The 14,442-nt window shown below is 42.3% G+C and overlaps 3 protein-coding genes across 8 annotated transcripts; 2 read left to right on the top strand and 1 right to left on the bottom strand.

Annotated features, from left to right (window-relative positions):
• Positions 1–2,591: 2,591 nt before the first annotated feature.
• LOC147132305 (uncharacterized) lies at positions 2,592–4,895 on the top strand. The gene is made up of 2 exons (XM_086014182.1): positions 2,592–3,377; positions 3,877–4,895. Exon 2 carries the CDS (start codon positions 3,902–3,904, stop codon positions 4,271–4,273), a length of 372 nt encoding a protein of 123 aa, XP_085870308.1. The 5' UTR covers positions 2,592–3,377; positions 3,877–3,901; the 3' UTR covers positions 4,274–4,895.
• A 96-nt stretch (positions 4,896–4,991) lies between these two features.
• On the top strand, positions 4,992–13,243 carry wipf3 (WAS/WASL interacting protein family member 3). 6 transcript variants are annotated; one of them, XM_086014172.1, is made up of 10 exons: positions 4,992–5,069; positions 5,900–5,950; positions 6,288–6,418; positions 7,684–7,791; positions 8,380–8,512; positions 8,880–9,041; positions 9,245–9,925; positions 10,156–10,293; positions 10,744–10,845; positions 10,928–11,702. In XM_086014172.1, the coding sequence occupies exons 4-10, from the start codon at positions 7,705–7,707 to the stop codon at positions 10,966–10,968; spliced, it is 1,344 nt and encodes a 447-aa protein (XP_085870298.1). In that variant the 5' UTR covers positions 4,992–5,069; positions 5,900–5,950; positions 6,288–6,418; positions 7,684–7,704; the 3' UTR covers positions 10,969–11,702. The 6 variants fall into 6 exon arrangements, with proteins under 6 accessions (XP_085870298.1, XP_085870300.1, XP_085870303.1 ...); XM_086014174.1 differs by lacking the exon at positions 6,288–6,418 and having other exon boundaries at positions 4,998–5,069; XM_086014177.1 differs by lacking the exon at positions 4,992–5,069 and adding an exon at positions 13,093–13,243 and having other exon boundaries at positions 5,811–6,418; positions 10,928–10,999.
• On the bottom strand, positions 11,584–14,165 carry LOC147132303 (peptidyl-prolyl cis-trans isomerase FKBP14-like). Its single transcript, XM_086014181.1, has 4 exons — positions 13,801–14,165; positions 13,544–13,704; positions 13,088–13,215; positions 11,584–12,185 (listed from the first exon to the last, which is right to left on the bottom strand). Exons 1-4 carry the CDS (start codon positions 13,992–13,994, stop codon positions 12,021–12,023), a joined length of 648 nt encoding a protein of 215 aa, XP_085870307.1. The 5' UTR covers positions 13,995–14,165; the 3' UTR covers positions 11,584–12,020.
• Between the last annotated feature and the right edge of the window lie 277 nt (positions 14,166–14,442).

Here is a 14,442-nt window from a genome sequence, read left to right as displayed (position 1 = left end):
TTGTGCACCCCCTTCACTCTGACATCTGTCTTTGCATGTCTGCATTGTGTATGATTTGGCTCTGATATACACACACACTGCAGCAGTGTGTAAAATGTAATGTCCACTTGAGGAATCAGTATAGTAAATTTAATTCAAATGTGGCGTCAACCAAATGGGCATTCTCAACAGTATGAATAACTAAAATACCTGCTGAAGAAATAAATGAATTCAATTTGGCAATCTGTCTTTGGATGTTAATATTACTGTTGTATTTAATTCTGGCTTGTTTTCAGTGCTTTGACTGTATTGTGATTTCTGTCTTTAGTCTGCATTCTTCTAATTTGCAAAATAAAAAAAGTTTCAAATCAAAAGTAAAGTGCAGTGATGAAATGAATATAACCGTTGATCAAAGTCAGTCAACCATGATGACAGTGCACATTTCTTATAAAATCTGCTCGTGGAAATTACTGTGCTTAAAAATAAGGAGCAGGTTTTGTATATGAAACTTGATCAAAGTCATGCCCACATCTTGTGGTGGCATTATGTGTAGGGTGTGGACGCTCACTGATTGTTTACTTGGCGATGCAAATTTAAGCACCGTGATAACGTACCTGGGTGTGGATCTTATTCGTCTGAACGAGGTGTACCCAAGTTAAAGTCATGATTAATGCCAAAGTGAAATTTTGTAATGAAACAAGATCATGTTTAGAGATAGGAACAAAAGATCTCGGCTTTATAACCACTTTGAAAATCTCCAGAAATGCACAATGAAAACTCTCTAAATAAACAAAGCACACAATGTAATACATAGACACTCAGAGGCCAGTCTACTCCACCCAAATGTACAGAGAGTTTGTAAAGATTTCAGTTTTTATTTATTTATTTTTTATACAATAAGTACTGGCCCATTGTAGTTAGTCCTGAATGGGAAAGTCTGGCTTCCGTGGCCCTATGTTACCTGAAAAAGCAGGACTGCTTGGAAATCACAACAGTTCTGAGCCACGGCAAGTGCTCGCTTCCTTTGAGGTGTTTTGCAAGCTGACCCTACCAGTCCAACTGGCTGCCTTCTGTTCTCGTTCCCAGGGCTCGCACGCCTCGGTTCAACCTGTTGTTCAATTCTGCCACAATGGCAAAAAGACATTTTCAGGTGTATCGTTTGACAATGACTAACTTGGCTCGTACGCACATGTGGCACAGGGATCAAGACGGCTCATTAGTGTCCTCGCCCTCAAGGCACGGGCGCAGACGGCACCGTGCATTATGATTCATTCGCAGTTATATATATTTTACATGTATATATATATATGTGTGTAAAAGTTCATATAAAGACATTACCCTCATGTAAACATGCAGGTTAAAAAAATGACAGACATTGAGGCTGATGTGGTTTGCGGGTTTAAGCTTATTTTATTGACAGTTAGAATTTGGTTTCAAATGTTGCATGGGGACAAGCACAATAGAAACAAAGTAAATCAACACAGGTTTATTTATACAGGCCTTAATCAAAAAATAGTCTCAAAGGGCTTCAAATGCCCGCAGTTCACAAAATGCAATCCCACCCGAGCAAGGGGAAACTCAGTCAGTGAAATGAAGCACTGCCGGTTTAAGGTCAGATCGTCCTTTGCAACACCCTCACTTCGATCATCGCCTCTGACCAGGAGAGGAGAGGAGTAGTACGAAAAAGAAGCGGCAGGAAAACAGGCCAAAAGCCAGACTTTAAGGAATAAAAATAAATAAATATGTATATATAAATTCAGAATTAATGATAATTGATAATAAATAAATAATATCTCTGCAACTGGCTGGTGACCAGTTCAGTGTCTGATTTAAAAAAAAAAGAAAAAGAAAAATCTAGATTCTACCTAACTCCTGTGTGATGTGTGCACATCTTACCATGTTGACGCCTCCCATCACACACCAACCCACACACACACACACACACACACACACACACACACACAGCAGACAGACAGACATTGACTCATGGACGCACACACCCACAAATTACAAGACCGTCGTCAGACATGTTATTACTCTTAGCACAGAGATCCTTTCCCCCTCTGTTATGCGTCTGTTTCAATATGTCGCTTTACTTTAAAGACACATTGTTTTGTTTACAGTTAAGTATGGTATATTTATTGCTGCCTTATGCGTCAGTCCAGTGAAAAGCATGTATTACCAAATGTTGGCATAATTCTTTGATATTAGCATGAAAAACTGATTTGGAGATGCATGATTTCACTGCACATCAATAATGTGCAATGTGAATTTAAAAAAATGACAGCTAAAATATCGTCAGCCTTAAGTTGTATTTAAATTACTGTCATTATCAATGGAAAAATTATGATTGTGATTTTTTTTTTTTTCTTAGTGTAGATTTTCAAACATTCAGGTCATCGTAATATGCAAAGCATAGCAGCATTGAATAGCAGGCTAATGATATGTCATGTCTTATTTATTTGTGTAAATTAAACAAGATATTCAGTCTGATTGAGGATTCACTCAATATCCATAAGCAGAAAAAGTTGGTCTGATTTTTCATTAAAAAAGTAAGATAAATAAAAATAAAGAACTTGGTAGAAAGCAGGCTATAAATTTTAGGCAATTTCAAGACTAATGTCACGTTTGATTTTTCAGTATGAGCAGTATATAAGAAATAGTGTCTGTTTTTTGTTTGTTTTGCCAATTTATCTGCAGTACAAAAAACAATAATACTTTTTAAATTTAGAGTCTGTACTCAATCTTTTTTTTTTTTTACTCGCCACCTCTGCCCTCTCATAAAATTAAACATCACCTTTGCAATTAATTATTTTTAAACCACATTTCATGGATCCTGTGGCCTAAAAAAAGAAAAGAAAAAAAACGTCAAAGAAGGGTTTGGTCACATAAGTACAATACAAAGGATTTTTTTTTTTTTAATCCGTCGCTGAAGAGATTCATATACTCCCATCAGGTGAGTTGCCCGGCAACGACAAACCCCGCCCACACGACAGCAGTTTAACCTGTGTGGGGCTCATGTGACCACTTTGTCACTGTCAGCCAATCGGGAGCGAGTACAGGTGCAACGACGTGAGAGTTTCGGAGAGGGAAACCTGCTGGTTCAGTCAGCAGAAAGTGACACCTTATGTGGCATTATGCGAACATTTTGGAACAATTATTAAGGAAGGGTCCAGACTTAAATGACCTACCTGAGGTGGGGTACGATATTTTTGCCGACGAGATAAGAGAGGAGACAAGGTGGCCTACGCGAGTGTGAAATCTGTACAGTTTCACTTGGAGAATTGTTGTGACTGTCGTTTGAAGCCAAGGCAGTGGCTTTAAATTCGATCACTATCAAGAGTGTCTCATCGTGATTTGGATCATCACAAGTGTCGCCAGCTCCTGATTTTCCTCAGGTAAATCTCTTTGCTTTGCATAGAATCCACATTTGAATCACAAGTTGAGTTTGTTCTTCTTAACTCGCAACCCATTAAACCAGTTTTGCGAAGAAGGCTTTAACAAGATTAGGAGGTGGGAAGTCCCGTGACAGACAGAAATTGTGATCTCACGAGTCAATGAAATCATAGTCGGGTTATTTACAAGTCAAACACAGTCAGATTTCCACCTTTCAAACCGTAAATTGGATTTGAGTTATGGACTAACTTGAATGTGGTGCTGACCTAAATCCATGTTTTCCAATCATGGCACATAGTTTACAGTGTAAAAAAAAAAATCTCATCGCGTGCCAAGAAACAAAAATGACACAATAAGTGTATACACTTATCTTATTTTTCGTAAAGAATTACTGTCTGACTAATGAAGTGAAATTGGATAATTTCTCATGGCACACTTGATGGTAATAAAAAACAAACATGCAAATAGAAGATAGTGATGCAGTGATGTCTCCTCTGCTAGGTCTCCCCCACCCTTGCAGTCAAAGATGACAGACAAGGCAAAATGGTGGAGGGCCTTCCTGCCAAAGAAGAAGCCAGGGGGAACCAAGGACCCAAGTTCCCCTTACTCATATGGACCAGAGTTTGACCCTTTTGCACAAGAAAAGTCCAAAGAGTCCAAGACCACCACTGAGCAGTCTCTGTCCCCACAAGAGCCCACCAACGGCTCCTGCCTCTTCAGCGACGAGACCTACGACGACTCCCACATGGAGTCCCTGTTCAACGAGCAGACTTGCCGCAGAAATATGAGCGTGTCCCGCTCGGGCCGATTTAAAATGAAGAGGAGGGTGCGTACGGGCCTTCCCGTCGAGGATAAAGGCACGGAGAACGTGGCGCCGGCGACAGACGACGTCCGGTGATCTATAGCGAAAAAGAGGCGATGGAAGGTACAAAATTGACTTCACGAAGACGCGAAGGGAAAGGCTTCCTTCACTTGAGGTGTACAGACGGCTCTGTAGGTTGGTTGTGATGGTGATGAGCAAGATGACAAGGAGCAGAGAGGACGGAAGGATCACGGGAAAGATGGGTGTGCGTTTGTTTTGAGACCGAGCCCATCAAGTGAGGTTGAGTGTCCTCTTCATGTAACATATTTCCCTTTACATGCCTATGTGTGATATTAACATTTGATATATGTAAATGAAGGATGTGCCTTCTGTGAAAATGCTTTTATGGAACAGTTGGAAGGCCTCGAGGGATGTTTGTGAAACGGTAAATGATTCGGCAGGAGTGTGAGTAAATTGATTTTGCATGAGAACGTAAATGCCTTATTTTCTTTTTTAATGAAGGATAAAAATCCAGCAAGTTTTGCGATTTTTGAACAGTGGTGCGGACAAATGAAGTTGTATGCAGACGGATGACATATGCGAAGGCGCAACCCCGCCCCTGACGTTGGGTTTGTTTTTATGATACGCTGTGTTTAGATCACCTGTGAATATTGAAATGAAGGTAACATATGAGCAATAAATCAAACTGTTGCTACCATTAAGCGTGACATGCTTTGTTCATCCTAAACATATACTGTTTATCCTGTTGATAATTGCGGGGAGCCGTAGCCTATCCCAGCTGATTTTTGGCCACGACACCCTCGACTGATTGCCAGCCAATCACGAGGGCACATGAGTGGGGACTAAACTATGGCACGTGCATGGAGGTCAGGTAAGTAAACCATACAATGTCAGTGAGTGCTTTAAACTAATCCTGTACTTCGTTTTAAAATAATTACCTTGAAATGATTCCGCAAGAACAATGGCAGTACAATGTGTGTCAAACTGAGGCCTCAAGTGGTTTTGTTTTCCAGTTTATACTGAGGAGCACGCTTGTGTCACTGCATTCCTGTGGCACTTGCTGCGACATTAATGCTTTTGCGACAACGAAACGACCCATTCACCCGTTTTATTTCAGTAAAGGAATACATTTGTGCAAAAGAAATATCCCTGGCTTTTAGCTGCTGTTTTTTGTAGGCGTTAGAACATGGTCGAATCCACGCATTCAATTAACGGCCAGCTGTCATGGCATCATTTCAACTGCAGGTGGTGCTGCACTGCACGCAAAATTCAGTTGATTTGACATGCCAGTCAATAAAATGGCACTGAGCCAAAATAAACGCAGATGGCTAATGTTACTAAATCATAACTCACGATAATTAACCGGCAGGTAATTCCACGTGTCAACAAGGATTCACATGGTGGAAAACAAAACAAACGTTTTGCTGAGCGACTTGTCAGTTGTTGCATAGCAAAGTGACAGCACCGCTTTATAAATACTGTACTTTAGTAGTCATAAATGAACGAAACAAAACGAGCAATCATCGCTAATAAAACAGCCATTGTTTGGGCTCACTCTGTAGTTTTGGTACTGCGTTGCTGTGGTGTCAAATTGCATGATTTCATTTTCCTTCACTTCGCACATTAAGACTGATTTGTGTGTATCTTCTCAATGTATATATTTTTAGTGTCCTTACAGTAATGTAAATGCTCTTCCACTAGATGGCAGAATTATTGGCGTAAGTACCCGATGCCATTCATACATCAGGGAAGGTAATAGCTTTGTCTTCAACTACTGTACGTAAAATGTGTGTTAATTGATGCTCGATTGCCCCCCAATGTTAAATCTGTGCCTTCGCTCAGGAAAGCTTGAGAAACATTGGTCTACTCATATTTGCCCTCCCCGTGTTTCTTCCCAGTTATGTGATGTCCTGCCCCCTTGTGCAGTGTGTATTGCAACCGCTACACTTCTGCACGGTACACACTAGTGTGGGACAACTACTGCAGAAATCAATAGTCCACTGTTCATGTGCACAGGGCTGCATCGTGAACATTAAAAAAAAGAACAGACTACATCCCTTTCGCAACTTTTTAAAAAGTTTTTTTGCAGGTAGTTTTTTGGGGTTAATGACAGGCAGCCGACCCGTCGGGTTAAAAATAAAGCTATGAGGTCAGTTTGCTGCCCGCCTTCAAACTGAGGACTTTCTGAAAGCTAGCAGGTGGACTTCTGACTCTGCGAAGGTAGGCCCAAGTTCATTCTTTCTCACTACTTTTTCACTGTTCAAGGTAGCATTTCTTCATGTTCATTAAATGAAATATATAAAAAAATAACTTTAAGATGTACTTGCAAGTATGAATTAATTGTCCATTAACTGAACATATACAAGACAAAAATATTAGGTACACTTGTACAATCAAAAGATACTTAACGCAATGCTACGTCAAAAACGCTGACTTTAAAAAGAACACGTGAATGTCAGACAGACATAACATTATCTTTTAATGAGTTTTACAATGAACAGTAACACAAGTATGATCTGTGTATGGTACCAACCCTATGTAAACCTTTTGAGTACATTAGCTTTAAAATGTATGCTAATCCAATGATTTGTTGGCTGCATTATCTACTGATGCCCAGGAGGTCTTTTTTTCTGTAGGAGGAACTAAATGGTGGCATGGGGTGTCTCCCACCTGTTTCACACCATGGAAAGCCAGCAGTCAGCTTGGCCTGTTTAAAAGTCCTCACTGGCAGTGTCACGGAGATGGCTGACACACTTATGACGATAGAAATAGTAACGGAGGAACAGCCTGCCAGTTGCATAGTGAGTGCCTGGCTCACAATCTGTGTGCTTGTTCATCCCAGAGGAGTCTGATGAGGTTGAGATCAGTACTTCCAAGTACATATTATTGTCAAAATGTCTTGGTGAGCTAAAATATTGAGGCTAAACTGTAGCATAGTGTGTAAACAAGACGGTAAATGCAGACATATTTTTGTTTATTAAATTACCAAAGAAATTCCTGACAGATAAGTCAGGGCAGTCATTGGTAGCCAATCAGGGAAAAGAGCCCCTTAAGAATTTTAAGGTTAAAAACTAAGTAGACATAAAAAGTCAGTTCTTCGTCCACATATTGAAAACATGCATGCCATGTAATTTTCCTGAGTGTCCTAAATGGGCTTCTCATCCACTACAGCGCAAAACGTCAGTGAATGCCGAAGGCGTTGAAGGATGGGAGTCTATTACCTCTCACACAACACACACCATTGTTCCTCTCCCGACTCACGACATGGGGCATTGTGGGAAGACAGGGCGAGAAGGGGCGGGAGGGGGCGAGTGTGTTGGACTTCTCCAGGGAGGATGGAGAGCTTTCTGTTTCCTGTTTTGCGCTGCCCGCTGCCGAAAGAGCTTCCTGTTCATAGAATCGGGCGAGAGGTCAACTCAAGTGTTTTGTGTGACCAGTAGCGGCTACTGGTGATGTTTTTTTTTTAATAGCGTTGTCTTCTACAGGTATAACTGAGGCCTCCAAGTATGCCCATACCACCACCACCGCCTCCTCCCCTGGCGCCCCCTCCGCCACCGCCTCCCCCGCCACCCCCCAGCACTGCACCTCCACTGGTAAGAGTTTGGTTTAGAGGTTGTCTGCATTATTGATGGAGGCCCAGTGTTATGTTTCCCAAGCAGGTGCACAGCGTGGTAACTGAGTCATACGTAATGTCAAAAGTCTTTTCCTTCTAAACCCAATATTGGGTGAGGAAGTCAAGTTAAAAATTTTCGTAAAAAATAATATGTGCTATTTGCCCATAAAGGCGGAATTCTGATTAATATTGCTTTTGTGGAATATGAGTTAAGCAGCAAAATCTACCCATTTTTAGCCTGAGAAACTGTGATGTCATTTGAAGTTGACAGCAAGTGTCAAAATGGCCGCCCCCTGAGATGCCTAAAAAACTGTTTATTTTGCTGCTTCACTCGTGTTTTCTATTAATCAGAATGCCTTGTTTCAGGCCTGCATAGAACATATTCTTGAAAATAATATGTTTGGGTTGACTTCCTGCTTAAGTGGAAGTTGAAATTTCCTCAGGCCTTACCATGTGGCAGGAAAATCATGATTATCCTCAACCAACTACTATAGCATGATCAGTCACACAAAGAGTTGCAGGAAGGACGGCGAGAAATTATTGTAATGTTTATTTGTCTGTGTCGCAGTTTCCAGTCGAGTCTCCTAAAGTCCAATCTAGCGGAGGAGGTGGCAGGAGCGCTCTGTTAGCCGACATCCAGAAGGGAGCCAGACTCAAGAAAGTTACACAGATCAATGACCGCAGCGCCCCTGTTGTGGACAGTAAGAGAAACAACGTGGCGCACGTTGTACCACTGCAAACATTCAGACTTGTTTGATACGCATTTTGACCAACGAAAATGGCTTAACATTCATTCTCACGTTTTCAGTTGTGTAGCTCAAGAGGGGCCTGTGTATTTCTTTAGGCCACACTCAAGTGTGCACTTCAGGAAGGAATGTCATAAGATTGTAGATAAGGATGCAGGCGTAATAGGAAATTACTACCACACTTGTGCAATCAAATGAGATCCAGCACAAGGGTGTAAAAAAAAAAAAAAAAATCGACCTTAGATAATAATGTTCACTTTGGATGAACAATTTTCATTGTTATCATCTTAAAATGTGTATTGCATGTATGCTGCCACCCTAGAGCCCAAGGCTACAGGTGGAGATGTGTCCAGCGGTGTTGGTGCTGCTCAGGGTCCATGTGGAGGTGCTGCACCCACGGGGCCATCCTTAGGTGGGCTCTTTGCAGGGGGGTTTCCCACCCTAAGGCCGAGAGGGCAACGAGACTCGGCAGGCAAGACGCCAGGTTGGGAGAAATACAGTGGTACCTTGATGTTACAATTCGTTCCGTGATCAAGCTTGTAATTCACTTAAGTTGGACATTAATATTAAAAATAGTAGAAGTAGAAAATGTTGATTTTTTTTTTTTTTTTTTTTTTTGTGCTTAATTATGGTCAACTACGCTATTAATTGTTTTAAAGACAATTCTCGTGTGTGTCTGTGTTTAAGTGTCCCGCTCGAGCTCAACAGCCTCCGTCAAGCCGCTGTGGAACACGCCCACTTTGGCGGACTTGATCGGCCCCCTTGGAGGCGTCGGCCCCCGTCCGCTGGCCTCCTCCTCTGCCCCGCCCTCGCCGACTCACGCCAGCAAGCATCTCGCTCCTCTCCCCGTGGCCGCCCCCCCTCCGCCGACACCACCCGCCCCGCCCTCTGCTCCTCCTCCGGCCCCGCCCCCGGCCTTCCAGGACCGCCCCGCCAACAAGCCTCCACCTCTCCCCTCCTGCCCACCCCCTCCGCCCCCATCTCAGCTCACAAAGCCCACCTGGCTTCCCATCCAGCACTACCAACACACCACCAGCGCCCAACCCTTGACTCCTCCCCCTCCAACTTACAACCCCCCTTCCCTCCCTAGGGACCGCTCTTCTTGGTCCTTCTACCCTCCACCGCCCTCTGTTGCCCACTCTGAATCTGCAAGGTTTCCCATCCTGCGTAACTGTAGCCCTCTGGGACCGCCACCCCCACCACCACCTCCCCCTCTCCCAAGCTCCTACACCCCGAGCTGTCCGTCCACCCTCCCGCCTCCCCCGCCCAGGATTCCCGCCGTGCCCTCGCCGGCCTTACGTTTTCTACCGCCGTCGTACCCCTGCAACGCTCCGACCAGACGGCCGCCCGCCGTGCCCAGAAACGCAGGTTGGTCCGTATCCTAACAAGAAATGATCACGAAGGGTATTGAACGTGATTTAGTGGGGAAATGTGATGCTCACCTATCGGGAAAATCGATGGATTATACACAGGAGCTAACATGGTCTTGTAACATGACCAAGTAGCAACATATCCAATTGAAATGCATTTTTCATGTTAAGGATCACGTTTCTGATGACGCACCTCTGACTCCTCTGTTCTTCCCCCCCGGTGAGCAGGTGCTAGTCGTCTGGCTCCTCCTCCAGCTCCTCCGGCACGTTCCCCCTCCACCGAGCTGTCCAGCCGCATTCCTCCCCCTCCGCCGCCACCCCCCCTGCCTCCCTCCATTGTCAGGAATGGACACCTGCACAGTCTGGGTGAGTGAATGAATGGCAAGTAACGTTTGCGTCACGATAGGGCATCCTGTTCATTACCAGCCGATATTACAATGGCCTGAGAATCTTAAAATCTGCTTAGGATGCTGCTTGCACACTGGAGAACAGGTTTCCTACAGAAATAAATGACAGAACTCAGTTGCTTGTTTTTACTTGACCTTCCCAAAATATACATTTTTTCATAGGTCACGTCAATGGTGGGAAAAGTTTAGAAATGATTTGTCTTGGCCTCATTTTTTATATCAGAAAAAGCTGGTATTTGAACAGGGATGTGTAGACTTTTTATATCCATTTTATACAGTAAATATCCACATGCCTGCATGGTAATACTGCAACAAATCTCAAGCAATAAAGATCTTCCCAAATGGTGAGATAAAATACTGTATTTAGTGTCCGAAAATGACACCACAATTGCTTCTTCACTCCATCCAGATGACTTTGAATCCAAATTCCAGTTCCACCCGATAGAAGATTTCCCTCCTCCGGATGAATTCAAGCCTTTCCCTCGCATCTACCCAAGCAAAGAAAACAGAGGTATAGCAGCACAGAAAACCCCCCCAGTGCTATAATTACTCTCTGTGATGCTTTCTGTTCACTCTCCATCCTCTCTTCACAGTAAATCCTGCCCCCCATGGGATCAGGTCACACCTCAGATGAGATTCATCCCACACAATTCCTGGATACAAAGGTTAGGAAACGCACAACAATAACATAAGAGCCATGGGCTTTTGCTTCCGAGGTAGGCGTCGTGCTTGTGTGTTAGTTGCGCCTCTTACGACAGTATGCGACCTCTGACCTTTTCTGGAGTGGAATGTTTTGAATGTGAGTGAGAGGAGGGCGCTCCCTACTCATCCTCATATGCACATACACAGTCTCTGGTGAATTTCTTCCAGGGGCTTTTTTGGATGCTTGAAATGGTTTGAGGATTTTGTGATGTGTACACAAACTAAATGAGAATGATCTGCATTTTTAACTATTTTGATATTTTCATCGAATTTTAACACAACCGAGTTTGCATAATTCGGGATCCTTGTTGTGGTTAACGACAGCTAAATACTGTTGGCGGTCTTCGCTAACATATTTCTGAAGTGCATTTCAATTACAATTTGATGTATTGACGTATCTTTAATTGTGCACTATTACTCTACTGTGACTACTACATAAGTGCACTTTTGTACATTTACTTTATTAGGTTTCTTTTTCCAAATGTACTAACCAGACTTGTAACAACAGTGCCACCTGTTGGCCAATCACGTGAAACGGATGAAATAACACTTTTCGAAGTCCCTTTACTGATCACATTGATTGAAAGAGAAAATATACAAGTGCAACAACGTATTTGCTTGCCTAGAAAATAAAAATGAAAACAACAAATAGTCTTCTGGTTTTATGATCGCCTTTCATCTGTGACAACTAAATTAATTCCAATCACAATCAACCAATCACACTCTCTTACATTCACACCAATATTTTTTTTTTATTACAAAATTTCACAAGATCCCTGCAGCAAAACCACATTCGGTCATTCATTTGGGCCAATCAGAGCAACGTTACACATTTGCGAAAGATCACTACACAAAAACTGTAGCTTCATTGAGGTTCACAAATGACGAGTTCAATGTCAGGCATCCAACAAACACGCAGATAACCTGAGCATTTTCAATGCACCACAAACGAACGAAGAGGACAGAGAACATATACGAGAGTCTTTAAAGTTCATCGTGTTTGTACTTGTAAGTAAACTCCTTGGCGGATATGATGCCATCTTTATTTTCATCTTCCTTGGCGAAAATATCTTCGACCATATTCTCATGCAAGGTGTCATTAGGAGGGTAGCCATTACGCTCAAACTCCTTCTTCAAGTATTGTCTGACCTGCCAAAACAAAACCGGGGCATACGTGTGTTAATAAAAGGGTGCACGCAAATAAATGGACATTTCATTAGGTACAAGAGTTCTCTCTAAAATTCAGACTTGAGATAAAATGATAATTTTCACACTGTTAGAGAGGTATTCACTTAACATGTTTATTATTGTGGTTTTCGGTGCCGTAGAACTACACCACATTATACTGAGTGCTATTTCTGATATTTTGCCAACCTTTTTAGTTACATTACAGCATTGAGTCTCAGTGTGGTATGAGTGATGCTCGGCCTCCCTCTAGTGGTACACAAAAGAATGACTGAACAATTAATCATAATCGAACATTTTTAAGTGAATTTTTTTTAATCCCAGTATACTGTAGTATATTTTGTACTTTTCATATACGGTACATTTTTTGAAAATACAATTTAGTTGTAGTTAACTGAAAGATGAAATACTAATTTTCATTTAACTTTTACATGCTCTCTTCAGTCATTTTTTAAATTGAATCATTTACATCGCAGTATTAATGTTCAAGCTGTGCCTTACATTACAGTGTCTTACAATAATATTACATTAAATATACTTTTTTTTCCTGTTAGTTGCGATTGAGGCACTTGGAGAGCTAAGTATTTTTTGAAAACTACTCCATTAGAGGAGCAAAATATTCGGATCTAATACCAAAATACTTTAAAGTGTCAACAAAAATAAGCATTATTTTCTTTGCCAAGGCAGAATTTTGTGACTGTACATGTCTCTATCATTAGATTGTGCAGATTTGAATGTTTTGGTCAGTGACAGTGTATTTACTATTTATTTACTAGTACATGTAAATCTTAGTATAGTTTATAGTACATTGAAAATATATATCTTATTGGGAGAAACATTTGTTTCAAATTGTTGAATATCTTCACCTCAGACTTGGAAAGCTTCCAGTCATCATTGAGGTCCATCTCCTGGAACGACTCATGCGACCTTGGGCCGTTTCTGATCTCAAGCAACTCAATGATGAAGGTCAAGGTGCTTTCTGGAGGGATTTTACCTAACAATGGACAAGAAGGGCAATAAACAACAAGCTTTTCTCACTTCAGGATTGTTATGGGTTAGTTCAAAGAAATAACATTCATTAGAAAGTTTTGCTGCATTTTGTGGGTGTTAATCATAAATTGTTATTGCTGAGTGAGCTTACCAGAACATGCTCCACGGTAAGAAAAAATACAATACTGACTGAACCCTTCAATCAGTATGGGAGTCCTAAAGAGCCATTTAGAACAGCAGAGGTTTACATGCAAGATTAAAAAAACATGCCAAACACTTGTAAGAAGGTAGTACATGCGCTAACACATGCACGCGGAGAGGCTCGGCAGTACCTTTCCCTTCTTTCCCGAAGGCCAAAGCTGGGGGTATAATCAACTTTCTTTTCTCTCCTGCACACATGTTCTGCAGGCCTTTATCCCAACCTTTGATCACCTCCCTGATGCCCAATGTGAACCACATTGCCTGTTTGTCACCGTCAGCGGGATCCCCACGACTGTACACATACAGGAAAACAAGTGTCACTCTGGTATATTTTAATCCACTAGACTACACAACTCATACTACTACTACTACTACTACTACAACCAACCTGTCATGAAACATGGTACCATTCTCGAAGTAGCCTTGATGGTGCACTAGCATCATATCTCCATACTTGGATTTGCGATGACAGAGGAAAGGTTTGTGCAGGACTTGTACGTCGACATCCGCCTCCGGCAGAGCTCCGCCGCAGACGGCGGCCAGCAGGGAGGAGCACAACCAGCTCAGCACCGGCAGCAGCATGGCCACTTTACGGGAGGAGACGCCGGTGTGGAAAAACGCGAAATGGAACGCGGGTACGCGGTGTGAGAGGCTTGCGAATCGCGGACACTTCTACGTGGCAGTGACGTTCCGGTGTAAGCGCTGCTGCCGAAAGTGCGCGTGTGATTGGCTGCTTTCTCCTTCCAAATTCCGCCCACACAGACGATCCCCTTCAGGCAAACGTGACGTCATTATTAACGCTTATGTGACCAGTGTTGACATTTGGCAAAAAATAATACAATACGAAAATAGTCTAATGCCATTTCTCACGCTGATGTTTGGAAATATTTAAAAAAAAAAAAATACCGTTGCTTTGTGCAGTTGCTACAAAATGTGTACACTCAGGCTGTTTTTTGTCGAATTCGAAATCGAAAAAATAAGGGGGCAGTACTGTCATTGTAAAACTGGATATGCCATATACATGTGGTCA

Source organism: Filicampus tigris, chromosome 18 (genome assembly GCF_054856515.1).
Source record: "Filicampus tigris isolate MCC_2025a chromosome 18, RoL_Ftig_1.0, whole genome shotgun sequence".
Classification (NCBI taxonomy): domain Eukaryota; kingdom Metazoa; phylum Chordata; class Actinopteri; order Syngnathiformes; family Syngnathidae; genus Filicampus; species Filicampus tigris.
Note: the sequence above shows the minus strand (reverse complement) of the source record. Positions and strands in the feature narration are given on the sequence as shown.